The sequence below is a fragment of the Tachypleus tridentatus genome, unplaced genomic scaffold, assembly GCF_004210375.1.
Source record: "Tachypleus tridentatus isolate NWPU-2018 unplaced genomic scaffold, ASM421037v1 Hic_cluster_1, whole genome shotgun sequence".
Taxonomy (NCBI): domain Eukaryota; kingdom Metazoa; phylum Arthropoda; class Merostomata; order Xiphosura; family Limulidae; genus Tachypleus; species Tachypleus tridentatus.
The window spans coordinates 3,802,537-3,825,928 of record NW_027467777.1 but is presented as its reverse complement, the minus strand read 5'-3'; the positions used below and the strand labels follow the sequence as shown (position 1 = coordinate 3,825,928).

At 32.7% G+C, this 23,392-nt stretch overlaps 1 protein-coding gene across 1 annotated transcript in view; it reads right to left on the bottom strand.

Moving 5' to 3' along the window:
• Positions 1-7,278: 7,278 nt before the first annotated feature.
• LOC143241947 (anoctamin-8-like) overlaps positions 7,279-23,392 on the bottom strand; it is a 31,252-nt gene continuing 15,138 nt past the window's right edge. The window contains 9 exon segments of the mRNA XM_076485263.1: positions 7,279-7,983; positions 8,970-9,080; positions 9,638-9,769; positions 10,413-10,598; positions 10,600-10,611; positions 13,712-13,926; positions 13,929-13,983; positions 14,456-14,530; positions 17,005-17,060. Coding sequence (XP_076341378.1) covers positions 7,420-7,983; positions 8,970-9,080; positions 9,638-9,769; positions 10,413-10,598; positions 10,600-10,611; positions 13,712-13,926; positions 13,929-13,983; positions 14,456-14,530; positions 17,005-17,060 — 1,406 coding nt within the window. The 3' untranslated portion in view covers positions 7,279-7,419.

Sequence of the window (23,392 nt, the reverse complement as noted above, 5' to 3'; positions counted from 1 at the left end):
ATAATGTACTAATAACTGTCTTGATGAAGTCAAACACCAGACACAGGAGATAATGTACTAATAACTGTCTTGATGAAGTCAAACACCAGACACAGGAGATAATGTACTAATAACTGTCTTGATGAAGTCAAACACCAGACACAGAAGATAATGTACTAATAACTGTCTTGATGAAGTCAAACACCAGACACAGAAGATAATGTACTAATAACTGTCTTGATGAAGTCAAACACCAGACACAGAAGATAATGTACTAATAACTGTCTTGATGAAGTCAAACACCAGACACAGGAGATAATGTACTAATAACTGTCTTGATGAAGTCAAACACCAGACACAGGAGATAATGTACTAATAACTGTCTTGATGAAGTCAAACACCAGACACAGGAGATAATGTACTAATAACTGTCTTGATGAAGTCAAACACCAGACACAATAAGATAATGTACTAATAACTGTCTTGATGAAGTCAAACACCAGACACAGAAGATAATGTACTAATAACTGTCTTGATGAAGTCAAACACCAGACACAGAAGATAATGTACTAATAACTGTCTTGATGAAGTCAAACACCAGACACAGAAGATAATGTACTAATAACTGTCTTGATGAAGTCAAACACCAGACACAGAAGATAATGTACTAATAACTGTCTTGATGAAGTCAAACACCAGACACAGAAGATAATGTACTAATAACTGTCTTGATGAAGTCAAACACCAGACACAGAAGATAATGTACTAATAACTGTCTTGATGAAGTCAAACACCAGACACAGGAGATAATGTACTAATAACTGTCTTGATGAAGTCAAACACCAGACACAGGAGATAATGTACTAATAACTGTCTTGATGAAGTCAAACACCAGACACAGGAGATAATGTACTAATAACTGTCTTGATGAAGTCAAACACCAGACACAGGAGATAATGTACTAATAACTGTCTTGATGAAGTCAAACACCAGACACAGGAGATAATGTACTAATAACTGTCTTGATGAAGTCAAACACCAGACACAGGAGATAATGTACTAATAACTGTCTTGATGAAGTCAAACACCAGACACAGAAGATAATGTACTAATAACTGTCTTGATGAAGTCAAACACCAGACACAGGAGATAATGTACTAATAACTGTCTTGATGAAGTCAAACACCAGACACAGGAGATAATGTACTAATAACTGTCTTGATGAAGTCAAACACCAGACACAGGAGATAATGTACTAATAACTGTCTTGATGAAGTCAAACACCAGACACAGAAGATAATGTACTAATAACTGTCTTGATGAAGTCAAACACCAGACACAGAAGATAATGTACTAATAACTGTCTTGATGAAGTCAAACACCAGACACAGAAGATAATGTACTAATAACTGTCTTGATGAAGTCAAACACCAGACACAGAAGATAATGTCAAACACCAGACACAGAAGATAATGTACTAATAACTGTCTTGATGAAGTCAAACACCAGACACAGAAGATAATGTACTAATAACTGTCTTGATGAAGTCAAACACCAGACACAGAAGATAATGTACTAATAACTGTCTTGATGAAGTCAAACACCAGACACAGAAGATAATGTACTAATAACTGTCTTGATGAAGTCAAACACCAGACACAGGAGATAATGTACTAATAACTGTCTTGATGAAGTCAAACACCAGACACAGGAGATAATGTACTAATAACTGTCTTGATGAAGTCAAACACCAGACACAGGAGATAATGTACTAATAACTGTCTTGATGAAGTCAAACACCAGACACAGGAGATAATGTACTAATAACTGTCTTGATGAAGTCAAACACCAGACACAGAAGATAATGTACTAATAACTGTCTTGATGAAGTCAAACACCAGACACAGAAGATAATGTACTAATAACTGTCTTGATGAAGTCAAACACCAGACACAGAAGATAATGTACTAATAACTGTCTTGATGAAGTCAAACACCAGACACAGAAGATAATGTACTAATAACTGTCTTGATGAAGTCAAACACCAGACACAGGAGATAATGTACTAATAACTGTCTTGATGAAGTCAAACACCAGACACAGGAGATAATGTACTAATAACTGTCTTGATGAAATGAAGTCAAACACCAGACACAGGAGATAATGTACTAATAACTGTCTTGATGAAGTCAAACACCAGACACAGGAGATAATGTACTAATAACTGTCTTGATGAAGTCAAACACCAGACACAGAGAGATAATGTACAGGAGATAATGTACTAATAACTGTCTTGATGAAGTCAAACACCAGACACAGAAGATAATGTACTAATAACTGTCTTGATGAAGTCAAACACCAGACACAGAAGATAATGTACTAATAACTGTCTTGATGAAGTCAAACACCAGACACAAAAGATAATGTACTAATAACTGTCTTGATGAAGTCAAACACCAGACACAGGAGATAATGTACTAATAACTGTCTTGATGAAGTCAAACACCAGACACAGGAGATAATGTACTAATAACTGTCTTGATGAAGTCAAACACCAGACACAGGAGATAATGTACTAATAACTGTCTTGATGAAGTCAAACACCAGACACAGGAGATAATGTACTAATAACTGTCTTGATGAAGTCAAACACCAGACACAGGAGATAATGTACTAATAACTGTCTTGATGAAGTCAAACACCAGACACAGAAGATAATGTACTAATAACTGTCTTGATGAAGTCAAACACCAGACACAGGAGATAATGTACTAATAACTGTCTTGATGAAGTCAAACACCAGACACAGGAGATAATGTACTAATAACTGTCTTGATGAAGTCAAACACCAGACACAGAAGATAATGTACTAATAACTGTCTTGATGAAGTCAAACACCAGACACAGAAGATAATGTACTAATAACTGTCTTGATGAAGTCAAACACCAGACACAGAAGATAATGTACTAATAACTGTCTTGATGAAGTCAAACACCAGACACAGAAGATAATGTACTAATAACTGTCTTGATGAAGTCAAACACCAGACACAGAAGATAATGTACTAATAACTGTCTTGATGAAGTCAAACACCAGACACAGAAGATAATGTACTAATAACTGTCTTGATGAAGTCAAACACCAGACACAGAAGATAATGTACTAATAACTGTCTTGATGAAGTCAAACACCAGACACAGAAGATAATGTACTAATCACTGTCTTGATGAAGTCAAACACCAGACACAGAAGATAATGTACTAATAACTGTCTTGATGAAGTCAAACACCAGACACAGAAGATAATGTACTAATAACTGTCTTGATGAAGTCAAACACCAGACACAGGAGATAATGTACTAATAACTGTCTTGATGAAGTCAAACACCAGACACAGGAGATAATGTACTAATAACTGTCTTGATGAAGTCAAACACCAGACACAGAAGATAATGTACTAATAACTGTCTTGATGAAGTCAAACACCAGACACAGAAGATAATGTACTAATAACTGTCTTGATGAAGTCAAACACCAGACACAGAAGATAATGTACTAATAACTGTCTTGATGAAGTCAAACACCAGACACAGGAGATAATGTACTAATAACTGTCTTGATGAAGTCAAACACCAGACACAGGAGATAATGTACTAATAACTGTCTTGATGAAGTCAAACACCAGACACAGGAGATAATGTACTAATAACTGTCTTGATGAAGTCAAACACCAGACACAGGAGATAATGTACTAATAACTGTCTTGATGAAGTCAAACACCAGACACAGAAGATAATGTACTAATAACTGTCTTGATGAAGTCAAACACCAGACACAGAAGATAATGTACTAATAACTGTCTTGATGAAGTCAAACACCAGACACAGAAGATAATGTACTAATAACTGTCTTGATGAAGTCAAACACCAGACACAGGAGATAATGTACTAATAACTGTCTTGATGAAGTCAAACACCAGACACAAAAGATAATGTACTAATCACTGTCTTGATGAAGTCAAACACCAGACACAGAAGATAATGTACTAATAACTGTCTTGATGAAGTCAAACACCAGACACAGAAGATAATGTACTAATAACTGTCTTGATGAAGTCAAACACCAGACACAGAAGATAATGTACTAATAACTGTCTTGATGAAGTCAAACACCAGACACAGAAGATAATGTACTAATAACTGTCTTGATGAAGTCAAACACCAGACACAGGAGATAATGTACTAATAACTGTCTTGATGAAGTCAAACACCAGACACAGGAGATAATGTACTAATAACTGTCTTGATGAAGTCAAACACCAGACACAGGAGATAATGTACTAATAACTGTCTTGATGAAGTCAAACACCAGACACAGAAGATAATGTACTATTAACTGTCTTGATGAAGTCAAACACCAGACACAGGAGATAATGTACTAATAACTGTCTTGATGAAGTCAAACACCAGACACAGAAGATAATGTACTAATAACTGTCTTGATGAAGTCAAACACCAGACACAGGAGATAATGTACTAATAACTGTCTTGATGAAGTCAAACACCAGACACAGGAGATAATGTACTAATAACTGTCTTGATGAAGTCAAACACCAGACACAGAAGATAATGTACTAATCACTGTCTTGATGAAGTCAAACACCAGACACAGGAGATAATGTACTAATAACTGTCTTGATGAAGTCAAACACCAGACACAGAAGATAATGTACTAATCACTGTCTTGATGAAGTCAAACACCAGACACAGAAGATAATGTACTAATACTGTCTTGATGAAGTCAAACACCAGACACAGAAGATAATGTACTAATAACTGTCTTGATGAAGTCAAACACCAGACACAGAAGATAATGTACTAATAACTGTCTTGATGAAGTCAAACACCAGACACAGAAGATAATGTACTAATAACTGTCTTGATGAAGTCAAACACCAGACACAGGAGATAATGTACTAATAACTGTCTTGATGAAGTCAAACACCAGACACAGAAGATAATGTACTAATAACTGTCTTGATGAAGTCAAACACCAGACACAGAAGATAATGTACTAATCACTGTCTTGATGAAGTCAAACACCAGACACAGAAGATAATGTACTAATAACTGTCTTGATGAAGTCAAACACCAGACACAGAAGATAATGTACTAATAACTGTCTTGATGAGGTCAAACACCAGACACAGAAGATAATGTACTAATAACTGTCTTGATGAAGTCAAACACCAGACACAGGAGATAATGTACTAATAACTGTCTTGATGAAGTCAAACACCAGACACAGGAGATAATGTACTAATAACTGTCTTGATGAAGTCAAACACCAGACACAGAAGATAATGTACTAATAACTGTCTTGATGAAGTCAAACACCAGACACAGAAGATAATGTACTAATAACTGTCTTGATGAAGTCAAACACCAGACACAGAAGATAATGTACTAATAACTGTCTTGATGAAGTCAAACACCAGACACAGAAGATAATGTACTAATAACTGTCTTGATGATGAAGTCAAACACCAGACACAGAAGATAATGTACTAATAACTGTCTTGATGAAGTCAAACACCAGACACAGAAGATAATGTACTAATAACTGTCTTGATGAAGTCAAACACCAGACACAGAAGATAATGTACTAATAACTGTCTTGATGAAGTCAAACACCAGACACAGAAGATAATGTACTAATAACTGTCTTGATGAAGTCAAACACCAGACACAGAAGATAATGTACTAATAACTGTCTTGATGAAGTCAAACACCAGACACAGAAGATAATGTACTAATAACTGTCTTGATGAAGTCAAACACCAGACACAGGAGATAATGTACTATTAACTGTCTTGATGAAGTCAAATACCAGACACAGAAGATAATGTACTAATCACTGTCTTGATGATGTCAAACGTTCATCTCCCCAAATGGGAGAATATTAATGGCAGTTTATAAAATAAAAAATAATTATTTAAACCATGAGAAACTAAAATAGAAAGTAAAACTTCTTTTTTATAACCTCAGGAACATAACAATTTTATTGAAATTATTGAAAAGAATTAAGTATGGTTATTAGATGTCACACCCGACATTTTAGCTCCCACCTTAACATAGAAAATAAAACCATAGTTAACCTTGCATTGAAATAATAAAAAGTAATTACTGGTCATTTTATGACCCACTACACACAAAGGTCATAATTAAATTATGGAAGCCCTGGCAGAAACCTATAAAATGAGTGATAATTTTGGAGGTAAAAAGTACTGAATCATTACTGGATGTGTGGTTCATAATTTTCACTGAAAAGGTATCCTTTGATGGTACCCGAGGTTTTCTATTACCTCTTAAGTACATGAAAAGGTATCTTTTGATGGTACCGAGGTTTTCTATTACCTCTTAAGTACGTTATGTATTTTACATACATGGGTCAAACTGCACATGCCTTGCATAAAAATATGAAAATTTGAACAATATTTCACAACCAAAATTGATTTCTTTTACACTAGATATCACTGGAAAAGCCCACTAATCATGTTTAACAGTGAGCTAACACACATCATGATAGAAACAGCATGAAGAGACCATATCACAATCAACCTGATGTCTGTAAAATGTCATATGACTAGGTCTCCTACCAGATTTACTTCAAACTATTTACCATCCGTTCACTTAAAAGAGAACGTCATGCCATCAACCGACTGTAGAGAAAAAGTGACAAATTTAAAACAACATCATAAATAGTTAATATTTTAAAAGGAAAAGGGTTATAAAGCTATGAATGTTAAGAACTTGAATTTTTTCCAAATTACACTTTACATAACAAAACCATATATATCCTCACAATGCATCAGTAATTTCAGAAATATGAAACTGTGGGATAAAACAAGGTACACTGAAAGTTGGACCCCTCAATTACCTCCCACATGATTGTCCTCTTGAGTCAGGATGTTACTGAGAAACTGTCTACTTGAACTGAATGAATTATGATAACAGCTTCAGACTTTCCATCTTTTTTCATTTGGGAAAACAAAAGCTTTTCCATCTTTGGGGGAGGAAACTCTGAGGGGGCCAGAGACGTCAGGATCTTGTTCGGACTGGCTGGTATTCCAATTTCCAGGTACATCAAGAGAAGAGGAGTGTGGAAATGGATGCTTTTTTCTTTTAAGTGTTGGAAATTTTAAGGATTTCTTTCCATTCATAGTTTTACTGGGGCTGCTGTGGGGATTTTCACCAAGTGATGGACCAGAGGATGGTGAAGGAGATGAGGATTCAGAGTCCTGTGATTCTGACTTCTTTATAAGACGAAGATGGGACAGACTAAACTTATGACGACCAGACTTTTCTTTAACTTGTATTTCCTGAGTTTCTACAGCCAAGATGGGCCGTTCATCCAACTCTACATTCTTTTGATGTGAGGTTACAGAAGCATCTGAACACAAGCTCTCCTTTTTGCCTGATTTTTCTTTCCTCTTGAGGAGAAGAACAGGAGACCCAGGTTGTAGCTCCAGTCCACAAGGAGAAGGAACTCTTGTCCTGTGAGATGAGGTCTGTGTACTTCCAGGGTCAGCATCATCACCTTCATCCTTCTGGTCCACTTTTTGATCCTTGTCCTCCACATCCGTGTGGTTTGATCACTCTCAGAATTGCCACAAAGTAACACATTTACAGCTTTCTCGCTGTCTTCAACTAAGTTTTCCAAATGGCTATCTCCACAGAAACTTACAGTTCTACGTTTCTCTACCACAGTTTGTACACTCTGGTTTATCAAGAATTCTGTCTGGCAAGCAGCATCCTCAACGTTCGGCCAGACCGTGTTCGTATGTTTGTGATCCTGACCAGAGACACCAGATTCAACCTGAGAAGAATCCCTTATTTTCTGAGCTGAAGTAGCTCTTTCTTCTTGAGGTTCTGGAACACTGCTAGACTTTGATGAATTTTCAGCCTTATATTTATCTGACAGAACTGTTGAGCTCTGTAGTCGCTACACAGGAAAGAAAGGAAGCTTCAGAAATGGATGGTTTTTTGTAGATAATATATTTACTCACTGTTTGTTCAGGGTAAAATATTCAAATAGCAAAGTTAATCTTTTACACAGCTTTAAACAGAGACTTATGTTACATTGTAAATGTTTAAGTTATGAAATTACTTATTTTACAGCAGCATAAGAACTGCTGTGAAAAACATGGTGTAGAAGTTAAAAGTCAACTGTCCCTCTGTAGTTATTTCAATGAATGTTGTACAAGTTGAAATAGAGAATTAACACCACATCAGTTTTAAGGACTCAAGGTACAACATCAGTTTTAAGGACTCAAGGTACCACAGCCTTCTCTCATAAACAAGGTCATTCACATCACCTAATTACTTAATTTCAGATGCTAATTTATCTTGTCAAAGTTCAAGTCCCTTGACTCAAAATCAAACCCAAAACAGTCGACAAGCAAGTGCTCTACGAGCTGAGAAAATCCTTTCTAACAATACATATTAACACAGTCTTCTCCCCTCACACAAGATCCGCCATGGGCCTTATCACCCAACATTGAGCATCAGTTTTTCTGGCTGTAAGTAAGAATTTCTTTTATTACTTCTCTGTCTCATATTTGAGCTTCTTGCAGATCAGGTGAGTGCTCTAAAAACTGACATAAAGGGTTAACTTATCATAAACTGCTTATGGCACTTTTTAACAAATTAAACTGCAAAGCCTTGAAGCCTGGTTATTTGAGGTATAAGCTTATTTTTACTAATTTAATCATTTGGTTAATATTTTCACACTGAATAAGTTGCTGATGTACATAATAGTGAATTTAAATGAGCACAGAGCCACCCTATTTACTTGACTGACTAAATAACAGTACAAGAGAATTATGTAAGAAATATAAGCACACTGAAAGAAAAATTACTGGTTTTCATAACTCACTAGAAATGTTTTTATGTACAATTTTCTGTTTAATTACACGATAAAAAAAATACCTTGGTAGCTTCTCGACGCTGGAACTCTACTTTGGCCATCTCTGTCGCTACCCAGTGTGGAACATCAGGTATAGCGTAGGCTATACCAAACTTCAAAGCTAAGATAATATGCTACAAAGAATGTCAAGAATGGAATATGAATACTGGGATATGAATACACTTCTAAAACTTTCCACTGTTTTTATGGCATCTGATTTGGAAAACTTAATTAATATTATTCATTTTACTATTACTGACAGTTTTAACAGCCATTCAGAGCCTTCTGGCCTGTACACAGAGAAGGAAGAAAACAACTAAAAAGAAAAAGACACTTTGTTGTATTTGTTGATATATAATTTGTTGAATACTACATTACCAAAACTCTTAAGTATCAGAGTATATGAAAACAAGGTTACTTAAGCAAAACATATTTAAGACAAAACTTGTACAAATCACGTACTGTCATTTAAAGTCTCCATTATTCTACCCCAGCAAGACCACTCTTTCACTTCACCTTATAGAAAGTTTACAACTAGCTGCAATGGAAAACTGAAGAAGGCAAAGTAATGAAAGATTTTTGTGGCAGTCTGGACAAAACCGTAAAGTTAATGAATTACGTTCTGTTATTCTTGTCTTACACAAAATATTATGTAGAGTTTCAGTAAACTTTAATTCATGTATACACGTACCTCTAATACAATTATCAGAAGTATGGTGCCACTAGTGGACATTGAAGGAAACATTCTTTGAACTTGACCTGACATACCAATCAGTGCACAGTTAACTGTTACTGCTATCACACCCATCAGTTCCATTGCGTCCTAAAAGATGACATGTACATCTTAAAAAACTTGCACTGTTTTTGACGTATCACCACACAGTTTAAAATAAAGTTTGAATTGTGCATTACACATGACAGTTCACATCCTTACCAAGTAACCATGTAAGTTTAATAACAAGTAAATCTATGTCACATCACTATTCTGACAGAAGGTGCAAGACATCACAACTAAAAGACATTATCAGAAGCAATTTATCATTTTAAAATAACACAGAAAGTAATAATCCAAGTCTGTACTTACCATCAGTAAACTAATTACACCTGTTTGGGTATTAATGAAACACCTTACTGGATAACTGGAATCACATATAGAGTTCTAACTGGCAACTAAATTACAAAACCTATGAACCAAATGTCTCTATGAATCTTGAATAGTTTTGAGGCCTAATTCATACAAACATTCTGCTGACCTTGACCAAACATATCAATCAGTATAAAATTAAAACTGACAAAAGTCCTGTCACATTTTCTAAGATATAGAATTTTTTCTCCACCAGTTAGTGCCACAGTGTTTCATGAAGGAAATCTCCCAAGTTATTTTAACATGTTAATATCTCACAAGTATGAATTATAAGTAAATTAGACGTGTTTATTGTACGTTATAAACACAAAATATGACCTACTTGCCAGCTCCCAATATTTTCACACCGCTGTCCAAACGGCCGTTGGAAGATCACGCAGAGTTTGAAAGCATCGCTACGTATCTCTATGACGTTGTTAAGAAGAGCACAGAAGGCTGCCAAGGGGAAAGCTGAACTGAATAAAATGACGTATCCAAACTGGATGAACATCTCCAGGTAATCTTCAAAAAGTGCCTTCATACTGACAGTCACAGTCATGTTATAAAAATACATTATTCAGGTACAAGCATGGATATGGAGATTAAACATTTATTGAAATATTTAACAAAGTTTAAACTGGTAATAGAACTGATAAAACATAAATATCCTATGTCATGGATTAAACTGTTACAGGACATAACAGAATCAAAGAAATTTCAAGAGAAAATTTTTCATTTCACTTTTATTAATCTCTGTTTTGAAAGTTCAGAAATGAATTTTGAACCATATCTCAATCCGTAACCCCTCAATTTTCATAATTCATTATTTTGTAAAAATAAGACACTCAAAAAGTAAAACAAACATCACAGTTAATCTCAAAATCAATAATTGTGTCGCTTTGTAAGAACTGAAAGTCATTTTCTTACAGCTGTACATCTGCTCATTCATTTTCTTTATCAAAAAAGCATCAAACTCTGAACAACTTTAATGACAAAAATTTAAAGATAACTAACTGTATAAGCTCGTGTATAAGTCACTCCTTTAGGCTGTGATTTTTCTTTGATAAGTTCTACCCTCAATTTATACATGTGGAACAAAATCTACAACATTTGTTTTATAAATTTTTTCTTTCATCTTATTTCTAAGTGCCCTGATATTAGCTTTATGCAACTATTTGTTTGCTGTTTATAAACAATTCCTTAATAAAACAGAATGACACAGAAAATATTCACGCTGATACAACCTCACGTGCTGATACAGATGACTTGTAATGCGAAGATAAAGAGTTTTACATGCTTGTGGAAAGTGATGGTAAACAATAAAAGTTTATTACAAGTTGTAAGTCTTTTAATTAATATGATAATGTTAAGTAAGCTTCCATAGTATCCTTTATTTCTTTAAAACACAGCATTGAAAAGTTTAGGAGAAAACCCATGGGTGAGTCTTAATACCTTCTAAAGACAAAACAAATACAGAAGACTTTAGCTTCAGAGGAAACTGTGATATTTTGAGGATAATATTTACCTAAAATTAAACATTTATTAAAAGGCAAAGTTTTTATTTTCAAACCCTTCCTTCAACTAATACACAGAGTATGAGTGTAATAGCTCTATTTCTTACTTAGGTTTAGTTCTCGATTTATATGTGGGTAAATATTTACGGTAATCAGCACAACCAGTGAAATTTCTCCAGCTGTTATAGAATAAAATTCAGCTATGAGTAACAGTCATGTTTCTTCAATTTTCACAGACTTAAACTGTTACATAATAATTACTTTTGTTTTTTTGAAATACTTTATATTTTATATCTCTCTCTATTTGTGGTATAGATAAACAAATGCCTTGTGATACATGTACCACAAGGGTTTGGAGTCAGTGCCAGTACTGGTATCAGCAGTACTTGACATCCAGCATGGGCCATCACCACCTGTACTGGTTTATAGTATATCATAAGTTAAGAATAATATCTGTTATCATATGTCCCATCTTCAGAGTTCTGACATAATGCTTCCTCTTGCATTTCAGATTCACTTTTCACAGAATTATAATTGTTTCTTCTGGTACTTTTGAGTTCATACTTCAGTTGATATGCAAACCTCACTGTGAAAGTTAGCAACAGCAAGAGATATGGGAAATCTGCAACTCCCACACGCTGGAAGAGAACGTGAATGTTCCTACGTGACTGACTGCACTTTAGGCAAGTGCATGCATGATTAACCCTAAGCAGGCAGGCAGGTCACACTGCACATGTGACATTCAAAATTCAGTTAAACTAGTTTATTTTACGGTATATGTATCTGACATCAAATCACAGATAATAAATCAAATTTTAATACTCTTCAAGTTTCAAGTTCTTAAATGTGTAGGGAAATATTTAAAACAACCTCAAATTCTCCTAATGTGAGAATTTGTTCTTGTGCCGTTCCTCTTCTGTCCACCCCAAGAAAATTATAAAACTGTAAAATGTAACGTAATATATTCTCTGTAATTTTGTTATCAGTATTATGAAGCTATATTTTTATATTCTTTAATTTTATGGGATAAAAGAGCAACCAATGAATATTCAGAAAACACTTCCATACCTGTGTCCACATGCTCTAATTTAGAATTTGCTAATAAATATTCTGAGGCATTAAGTTTATAACAAATAGGAAGACAAGTTTCAAATGATTCATAGACATAGTCATCACACCACAGGGGCTTACAGATAATCGACAATTCTGGAAAGAATACTTGAATTTCTAATTTCTCAAATAATATTATTAGAGATGCTTGAGTACCAGCACTTGAGCCTGGCACTGCTGGTACTATGCAAACCCTGACCACATATACGATGTCCAGCATCTGGTGAGCATATGTCTTATGGCACATATACCATAAGTGATGTCCAACATCCGATACATACACATCTGATGGTACACGTACCATAAGTGATGTTCAACACCTGGTAAGCACAAGTCTGATGGTACACGTACCGTGATGTCCAACATCTGATGGTACACATACCATAAGTGATGACCAACATCTGAGAAGCACATGTCTGATGGTATACATACCATAAGTGATGTCCAACATCTGATACGTACATATCTGATGGTACACATACCATAAGTGATGACCAACATCTGATACGTACATGTCTGATGGTACACATACCATAAGTGATGACCAACATCTGATACATTACATGTCTGATGGTACACATACCATAAGTGATGACCAACATCTGATACGTACATGTCTGATGGTACACATACCATAAGTGATGTCCAATATCTGATACGTACATGTCTGATGGTACACATACCATAAGTGATGTCCAATATCTGATACGTACATGTCTGATGGTACACATACCATAAGTGATGTCCAATATCTGATACTACATGTCTGATGGTACACATACCATAAGTGATGTCCAACATCTGATATGTACATGTCTGATGGTACACATACCATAAGTGATGTCCAACATCTGATACGTACATGTCTGATGGTAAACATACCATAAGTGATGTCCAACATCTGATGGCACAATGTACCAATAGCTTTGTTAATACAGTATTCAAATGTTCCTTATTCAACCTTATAAAAATCATTACAAGACATCACTTAACTACAATTTCAAGAGCTATTTTCTACCTTGTACATAGAACTTTCAACTTCAGCTTGAGTGAGCTTATTCTTTAACAAAGTTTCACTCTTGTCATCTTCCTGGGCATGTCTGTCCAAAACTTCATGTTCATCTGGTTTTAGGCTTCTCGTCTCGGGAACTGTTTTCTGCTCGTTGGTCTTGGGTGTCGAAACGGATCTTGCCCCAAGTTTGGCAAGTTTCAAAGACTCAGATAGGAAAGGAGAAGAGATTCTTTGATGTTTCCCACTACTTGTCTCGTGATAAGCAAAACAGCCAATTGCTGAAAAGTAAAAGCTGTAATACCACATGCCACACTTTTATATCACTAGTTACACATTAAGAGGAGAAGGTATAAGTTTAATATAAGGAATCTGTCTTTTGCTATATATCACACAGATGTAGTTTAACACTAGATAAATTTACATTGCAACTAGTAACAACCTATTAAAGTAAAAACACCCTAATATTTTTCTTCAACAATACTGGACTGCCAGTAAACTGTTTTTACATTTTACCTGAGAGTTATCAAATAGTGCTAGTAACATGTAAACTCTACATCTCAGGTTTAAAACTAGATTCATAAATGTTTGTATTTGACACATGATAACCATAGTTACACGGAAACTCCTTAATTCAAAGTTTTAAGTCAAATCACCATAATTTTTACCACACACATCATATCTATTTTTAACCATTATATGTACAAAGTATAAACTACTTTTTAAAATCAGAAACAGAACTGTTCTACTTACCTCCTTTAACTTGTCCATGTCTTGAAGATAAAAAGCAATGTAGAACAGTGAAAGAAATGAGTTGAAGGACTGGAACTATAAATTAAAACTAGGTTAAAATAACAGTAGCAACAATCTGAACACATAACCTATCAGATGTATAAGAAAATGGCATGAAACATGCATAATTCAATAAGCAAAGATGAAGAACATGCTAAGCAGCAGAAATCAAAGCTACTTTTATTTTGGAGATTACACATGTTGACATGCTTTTCATATGTTAAATGTTCCCTTTCATGTTACTGCTTCTTAAATTGAAAATTGAATGATTCACCTTTATTATTATTTCAGCTTCTTTCTGATAATGAACAATAGATGCATTGTTGTGAGACAATTAAAAGATTCTTACAATATTTGACTTCTTACACTCACTTAACCCTTGTTTCTCTACTCTTTGTTATTGGTGGAGCCCACATGCCGTATTTTGTGTGATTTTATGTTTTTGTCCATCACACCACGTTGCATAAAGAACAGAGCATGAAAATATCCATAACTTTCTGTGTAAAATAAACAGGAAAACCCAGCATGAATTATTGTGATTATGTGTAATATCAATAGTATTTGTGTGTGTATTTTCTTACGATTCAATGACCATATGTTATTGTGGACCTTGTGACAAACAGCCTAGCGTATTCATAAGCAACATCGCAGATAAAGAGTTTAGCTGAATGTAAACAAAAACCCAACACAGTTCATGTGAGTTGCCTCACTAGTTCTGCATTAAAGTGTATTTCTGAAACAGAAAAATAGTGAAAGACAACTTGGTCCTTATACTATCCTTTCTTCTTAAAGAAAACACTCAGTAATCAGTAATTTAAATTAAAGTTGTATACTCTAAATTTTAAAAGTTTCATTGTTCATCCAGTAACAAATGAAATACTGACTAGAGTTTATTATCAGATACAGCAGAAAAAAAAAGTTTATATTATTCTACAATAAAATATCGAATTTCCTTACATTCCATCTAATCTGTTTCTACAGTACATACAATAAAATCACAACTACTGTTTTTACAACACACCAAATGTTTGTGTGGTCTGACAAAGACAAACTGTCAAAGCTTAACTAACATTTTCAAATGAGCTCACAGTAAACACAAGTGAGCAACGTATAATTCTGTCATTAAATACAAATCGCCCATACTAATTACTTTAGATTATACTTTCTGATAACAGTATCTTTTGACCAATCACTGTTTGAAGTTACAGAAGGTTTATCCAATAAACATAAGTACTTACTTCAGTGTTCTTCTATAAAAATAAAAGGTTTTTAAAAATCCTTGAAAACACACACAAAACTTAATAATGCAAGCCTGATCACTCAAAATGAGTTTAAAAATTATTTTTATTTTTTTGTTTTAGTAAGAAGATGAAACTGACACCAAATCTTTCCTTTTATATAAAATACAATCATTTGTATTTTACAAATAAAATAATCTTCTTGAAAACCCAAGATTGTATCTTATGCAAAATAAAAATACAATACAGTATTTGAACAATTACCTATAAAATGGAAACATAAAACAAAACAGTTTTGTTAATCAAAACAATTAGTTATAATATTGGTAAGACAATTTACAGTGTGATAAAAACAGTTAGTTATAATGTTGGTAAGACACTTTACAGTGTGATAAGAACAATTAGTTATAATGTTGGTAAGACAGTTTACAGTGTGATAAGAACAATTAGTTATAATGGTGGTAAGACACCTTACAGTGTGATAAGAACAGTTAGTTATAATGTTGGTAAGACACTTTACAGTGTGATAAGAACAATTAGTTACAATGTTGGTAAGACACTTTACAGTGTGATAAGAACAATTAGTTATAATGTTGGTAAGACACTTTACAGTGTGATAAAAACAATTAGTTATAATGTTGTTAAGACAGTTTACAGTGTGATAAGAACAGTTAGTTATAATGTTGGTAAGACACTTTACAGTGTGATAAGAACAATTAGTTACAATGTTGGTAAGACACTTTACAGTGTGATAAGAACAATTAGTTACAATGTTGGTAAGACACTTTACAGTGTGATAAGAACAATTAGTTACAATGTTGGTAAGACACTTTACAGTGTGATAAGAACAATTTGTTATAAGTAAGACACTTTACAGTGTGATAAAAACAGATAGGGTAATGTGGACAAACAGACATGACTGTGTTTCAATGTCACAAGAACAGTGAGGTTAAAATGGATATACAATGATCATATATACAGAATGACCTTCTATTAGAAATCATTAAACATAAACACAAGTTAATAAAACTGTTGTTATGTAAATTTAAATAATTCTTTATTGCTACAAAATACCAATCAACAATATCAAAATAGTTACTTGAATTATCACTAGGGGAGACACAAGCAACAAAGACAGCTAGCTATAAGATATCAACTGCTCATGCATACTGCACCATCACATTAATGACCATGCAGTTCTAAAGAATCAGTAGCACATGATATAAACCAGAGTTCCATGCACAGAAACTGAGATCAACAAAAGATACTAACCACCACTATTTTGACAATCAGATGGTTTTCAAACTCTTCTTCCAGTCTATAGTTCTCTGAGAGGACAGAAGTGAAAGATAGAGACAGAGATATGGGCCACACAGATTAGCACACACTATAAGAAAGGTTTAAGTACTTGGAACACTGTGGGGAGGTTGCGTGTCTTCTTATCAGTGGTATGAAACAAAAGTTATGCTTCATAAACATTATTTTGCTATTATGTTTTTCAAATTAATAACAGTAGAACTGAAGTATAGAATTATACTGTTTTTAGACTATGAAAAAAACTGGCTCAAGCATTCTGTACCTGAAAAATAATGTTTTAATTATAAGACAATTTTACTCAACATTGAAACATGATCGTGTGCTTTTCCTGACTGGTACATGTGCTAAAAATGAAAAAAAACATTCCAATAAAAAGTAATTACTTGCCATATGTACCAAATGAAACATTTAATAAAGTATCTCCTACAACCTGTATTAATTACCCTAGTGGTAGAGTCTTGAAACTATTTACTACTACTTGATTTAGTTGCTTTGACTGAGTGATTTAAAATTTTTCTGGAAGATACCAGAAGTCTCCTTGGGTTGATACAAATATGCTTATTCTAATGTTCGATACTGTTTACGTGAGCACAGGAATGTTACTGCAATGTGTGTGAATACCTTAAGACACCAACACTGAACAGTGATGAATGAAAAAAAATTATATTACTTCACAAACCAAGCAGATAAAAAGACATACAAACATTTGAAGGAAAAAAAACAGATGCAAAACCAAGCAAACCAACCTCAAACAAAACCAATATAATGGGTACTAGTATGGTACAAACCAGAACTAATTTGATAATGAGATGGTTCTGGAAGGCTTCTTCTAACCTATAGTTTTCTGAAAGTAAGTCAAACAGAATGGTTAGTATATTAAGTGTTTACAGTTGTGGCCTAAGTAACTTATGCTAAGAGAGTGAACACAGTTTACTTAACTTCCACTTACACACTGTCTTTTAATTGTTCCTAAATAAATGTTAATATTCATTGTAAATATGTGATGAAAGAAATGATATACAGATATTCACCCAATTTACTTCATAAAAGAATACTGACAGAGATATCTTTTAATCCAAGAGCCTGGGTTCAAGTCTTGAAGTTTCTTCTTCACTTATCAATTTTTTTTACTCAGGATAATTCAGGAGCCCTGATAGCCAGAGATTCTGGGTTCAAGTCCTGGATTATATTTTTATTTACTGTTTTTTTTTTTTCATATGAAACTTACATTTATTCAACTACAGTAAGTTTAATTACATAATGTATCACAACAAGTAAGAGACTTTAAACAGAAAGCATTGGTAACTCAGTGAGCTTCAATTACCATTTGTATACAAAGCCTAAGTGACTCAACTAAAGTCCTACATTAACAAATCAAAATAATTCTTAAACAATTATAAAACACTGCCCTCTAAAGTCTTCATGTACACAGACTAGTTCCTTCGCACTGTGGTAGTGAAGTGGATAACAATACTTGAAAAATTAAACATCTTCAAAATAATACTTGTTACATACACCATCACATGGTTCATGAGCATTTTGTAAAATATTTGAAACTTAAGTCTAAAAGTATATATACATTATTTATAATACTTTATCCATGGTACCTTTCCACCACATTACACTGTAGTGATATTAACTTTACATTATATAATACTTTATCCATAGTACCTTTCCACCATGTTACACTCTAGTAACATTAACTTTACATTATATAATATTTTATTCATAGTACCTTTCCACCATGTTTACACTCTAGTAACATTAACTTTACATTATATAATACTTTGTTCATAGTACCTTTCCACCATGTTTACACTCTAGTAACATTAACTTTACATTATATAATACTTTGTTCATAGTACCTTTCCACCATGTTTACACTCTAGTAACATTAACTTTACATTATATAATACTTTGTTCATAGTGCCTTTCCACCATGTTACACTTTAGTAACATTAACTTTACATTATATAATACTTTGTTCATAGTACCTTTCCACCATGTTTACACTCTAGTAACATTAACTTTACATTATATAATACTTTGTTCATAGTACCTTTCCACCATGTTTACACTCTAGTAACATTAACTTTACATTATATAATACTTTGTTCATAGTACCTTTCCATCATGTTTACACTCTAGTAACATTAACTTTACATCATATAATACTTTGTTCATAGTACCTTTGCACCATGTTACACTCTAGTAACATTAACTTTACATTATATAATACTTTGTTCATAGTACCTTTCCACCATGTTTACACTTTAGTAATATTAACTTTACATTATATAATACTTTGTTCATAGTACCTTTCCACCATGTTTACACTTTAGTAATATTAACTTTACATTATATAATACTTTGTTCATAGTACCTTTCCACCATGTTACACTTTAGTAATATTAACTTTACGTTATATAATACTTTGTTCATAGTACCTTTCCACCATGTTTACACTCTAGTAACATTAACTTTACATTATATAATACTTTGTTCATAGTACCTTTCCACCATGTTTACACTCTAGTAACATTAACTTTACATTATATAATACTTTGTTCATAGTACCTTTCCACCATGTTTACACTCTAGTAACATTAACTTTACATTATATAATACTTTGTTCATAGTGCCTTTCCACCATGTTACACTTTAGTAACATTAACTTTACATTATATAATACTTTGTTCATAGTACCTTTCCACAATGTTACACTTTAGTAATATTAACTTTACATTATATAATACTTTATCCATAGTTCCTTTCCACCATGTTTACACTCTAGTAACATTAACTTTACATCATATAATACTTTGTTCATAGTACCTTTGCACCATGTTACACTCTAGTAACATTAACTTTACATTATATAATACTTTGTTCATAGTACCTTTCCACCATGTTTACACTTTAGTAATATTAACTTTACATTATATAATACTTTGTTCATAGTACCTTTCCACCATGTTTACACTTTAGTAATATTAACTTTACATTATATAATACTTTGTTCATAGTACCTTTCCATCACGTCACACTTTAGTAATATTAACTTTACATTATATAATACTTTGTTCATAGTACCTTTCCACCATGTTACACTTTAGTAATATTAACTTTACATTATATAATACTTTGTTCATAGTACCTTTCCACCATGTTTACACTCTAGTAACATTAACTTTACATTATATAATACTTTGTTTATAGTACCTTTCCACCATGTTTACACTTTAGTAATATTAACTTTACATTATATAATACTTTGTTCATAGTACCTTTCCACCATGTTACACTCTAGTAACATTAACTTTACATTATATATTACTTTGTTCATAGTACCTTTCCACCATGTTTACACTCTAGTAACATTAACTTTACATTATATAATACTTTGTTCATAGTACCTTTCCACCATGTTACACTCTAGTAACATTAACTTTACATTATATAATACTTTGTTCATAGTACCTTTCCACCATGTTACACTCTAGTAACATTAACTTTACATTATATAATACTTTATCCATAGTACCTTTCCACCATGTTTACACTCTAATAACATTAACTTTATATTATATAATATTTTATTCATAGTACCTTTCCACCATGTTACACTTTAGTAATATCAACTTTACATTATATAATATTTTATTCATAGTACCTTTCCACCATGTTTAAACTCTAGTAACATTAACTTTACATTATATAATACTTTGTTCATAGTACCTTTCCACCATGTTACACTCTAGTAACATTAACTTTACATTATATAATACTTTATCCATAGTACCTTTCCACCATGTTTACTCTTTAATAACATTAACTTTATATTATATAATATTTTATTCATAGTACCTTTCCACCATGTTACACTTTAGTAATATCAACTTTACATTATATAATATTTTATTCATAGTACCTTTCCACCATGTTTAAACTCTAGTAACATTAACTTTACATTATATAATACTTTGTTCATAGTACCTTTCCACCATGTTACACTTTAGTAATATTAACTTTACATTATATAATACTTTGTTCATAGTACCTTTCCACCATGTTACACTTTAGTAATATTAACTTTACATTATATAATACTTTGTTCATAGTACCTTTCCACCATGTTACATTCTAGTAACATTAACTTTAGAATACATACAATACTTTATTCACGATATATTTCTTTGGTACTACACCAACTATACTAGCTCTACATAATAAATACAACATCCAAGGTACTTTCACATTATGTTACAAGGGCAGCTTTTCTATAACATAGCAGTTTTGTTATGAATACTGATTTTGTTACAGGTTTAGAACCCTTTCCTGATGGGCTCAGTATAAAACGCACAAGTTTGTATACATACTTGCAAACGCTAAGTATTCATACTATAATTTTCAACACATTATTAATCTTGTAAACATTTAGTAATGATTCCACATCTTCACTGAACATTTCTTTTTGAAAATATCTAATGTGTTTTCTTACTAGAAAAGTGCTTATCATGTTACAAGTAAAATCTATTCTTCATCTCCAAAATCACAAGTACTATTTGTGTAATCTCTAAAACCTCCTAAATACATTTCAAATATTTGTTTTCATTCAGATTATATATTTTCTCTGTCACTTTCTATACCCTAATTATAGGGGGTCTGTCAATTTGACCGAAGTCGTAATCACCATGAAAATTAGAATATAAATTATGCTTTTTTCTTCTAGAATGAATGCAAATTATAACAAAAACAAAATCCAAATGTTTAGTATAAATACCTGAAATCTCATAACATTACACATTTATATGTATTTATTAGTTTCCGTATACTGGCCTTCCACTCATGTCTGGGTAACAGCATAAATGTTATAATGACTCTGTGCACCTGAACTTGCTACCACATCCAATAACATAAAAATAACCTTAAGTCTTTACAAAGTGACCAGTCTTAGCTGTGTTTTATTAAACTAGTATTTTGTATTATAAAGTCAGATTTCAATTATTATACATTGCACAGGTAAATAGATTATTATTATTTATAAACAAGTTCTTAGAAGTATTTTTTCTGAAAACACAGGACGGTAAGTGAAAATGTAATGCACACAATTACCTCTTCTTGTTATGACCTTTTTACTCAGTCAGAGATTCTTGTAACTTGCTGAGCATTTTAAACTTTCGAGCATGGTGAACATTAAATGAAATCATTTTTTGGTTTTATATATATACATTTGAATAACCAAAAAATCATAAATTATCATACTGATACCATAGAATTCCACTATAATTTATCAAATTTAGTAACTAAGCTGTATTTCAGTCTAAAAAATATGCAATTTCAAACAGACTAAAGACACAACCTACCTGCTTGAAATTTTGGTTCAAAAGAACAAGGTTGCATCTTAACACATGAAAATGGCTAAGAAAGCCACAAGGGAGACAATCTGAACTTTGGACTCACATGTCATATTCAAAAGCAAGTGTATATAAAGGACCATTTCCAAAAATTAAAGATGTGAGAAGGGCCATTGTGTTTGATTCAATATATGAACAATATCTCAGAAGACAGAAAATTCTTATTTTATATTCTAACTTGGTAATATCAGAGATTTGAGTTCCTAATTCATATGAAACTGTAGATTTTGTATTTTGACATAAGAAACGTATAATTTGAACCTCTGCAACATTGAACAAAGCACATGGCACACAAAAAGCACAGTTTCAGGTTTTGAATATTTATTTTGAAATTAAGAAATTGAATAATGTATGATACTACGATTTGAATTATAATCTGCAGGTTGATACCAAATTTGATGACATAAATTCATAAAATAGTATTTCAGTAACATTTTGAAAGTAAATCAATAAACACTGTGACACGGCCTTTGACCCGTGACTCATATGTACAGGGTTAAATACAAACTTCATTGTTTATAATAACAGACTGTAAATTGCAGAATCATTTTGGGACCACTCAAATTATTACATAATGCTTTGGGGTAGAGAGGGTGTCTAAGTCTGCATTAATATGTGCTATTGAGGACAGATGTCGAGTGCATTCTTGTAACAAAATTCACAAAACAACACTTGTAATGAAACTTTTTTGTAACAATGTTATGGTAACTTGGATGCCATGAGGAAATGTTATTTGTAACACAAAAATCTACATTACAAGCTGTTTGTAAGGAAATGTTCCAGATTCGACAAAACTGCTAAATATTCCTGACAAACAATAAACTGTTATGTAATGCAATTACTGAATCAGAAATGTTTCATTCTAGAATTTTACCACAACAGAACCAAACTAATTTCCTCCTACATAATTCTTAATCTTTATGCAA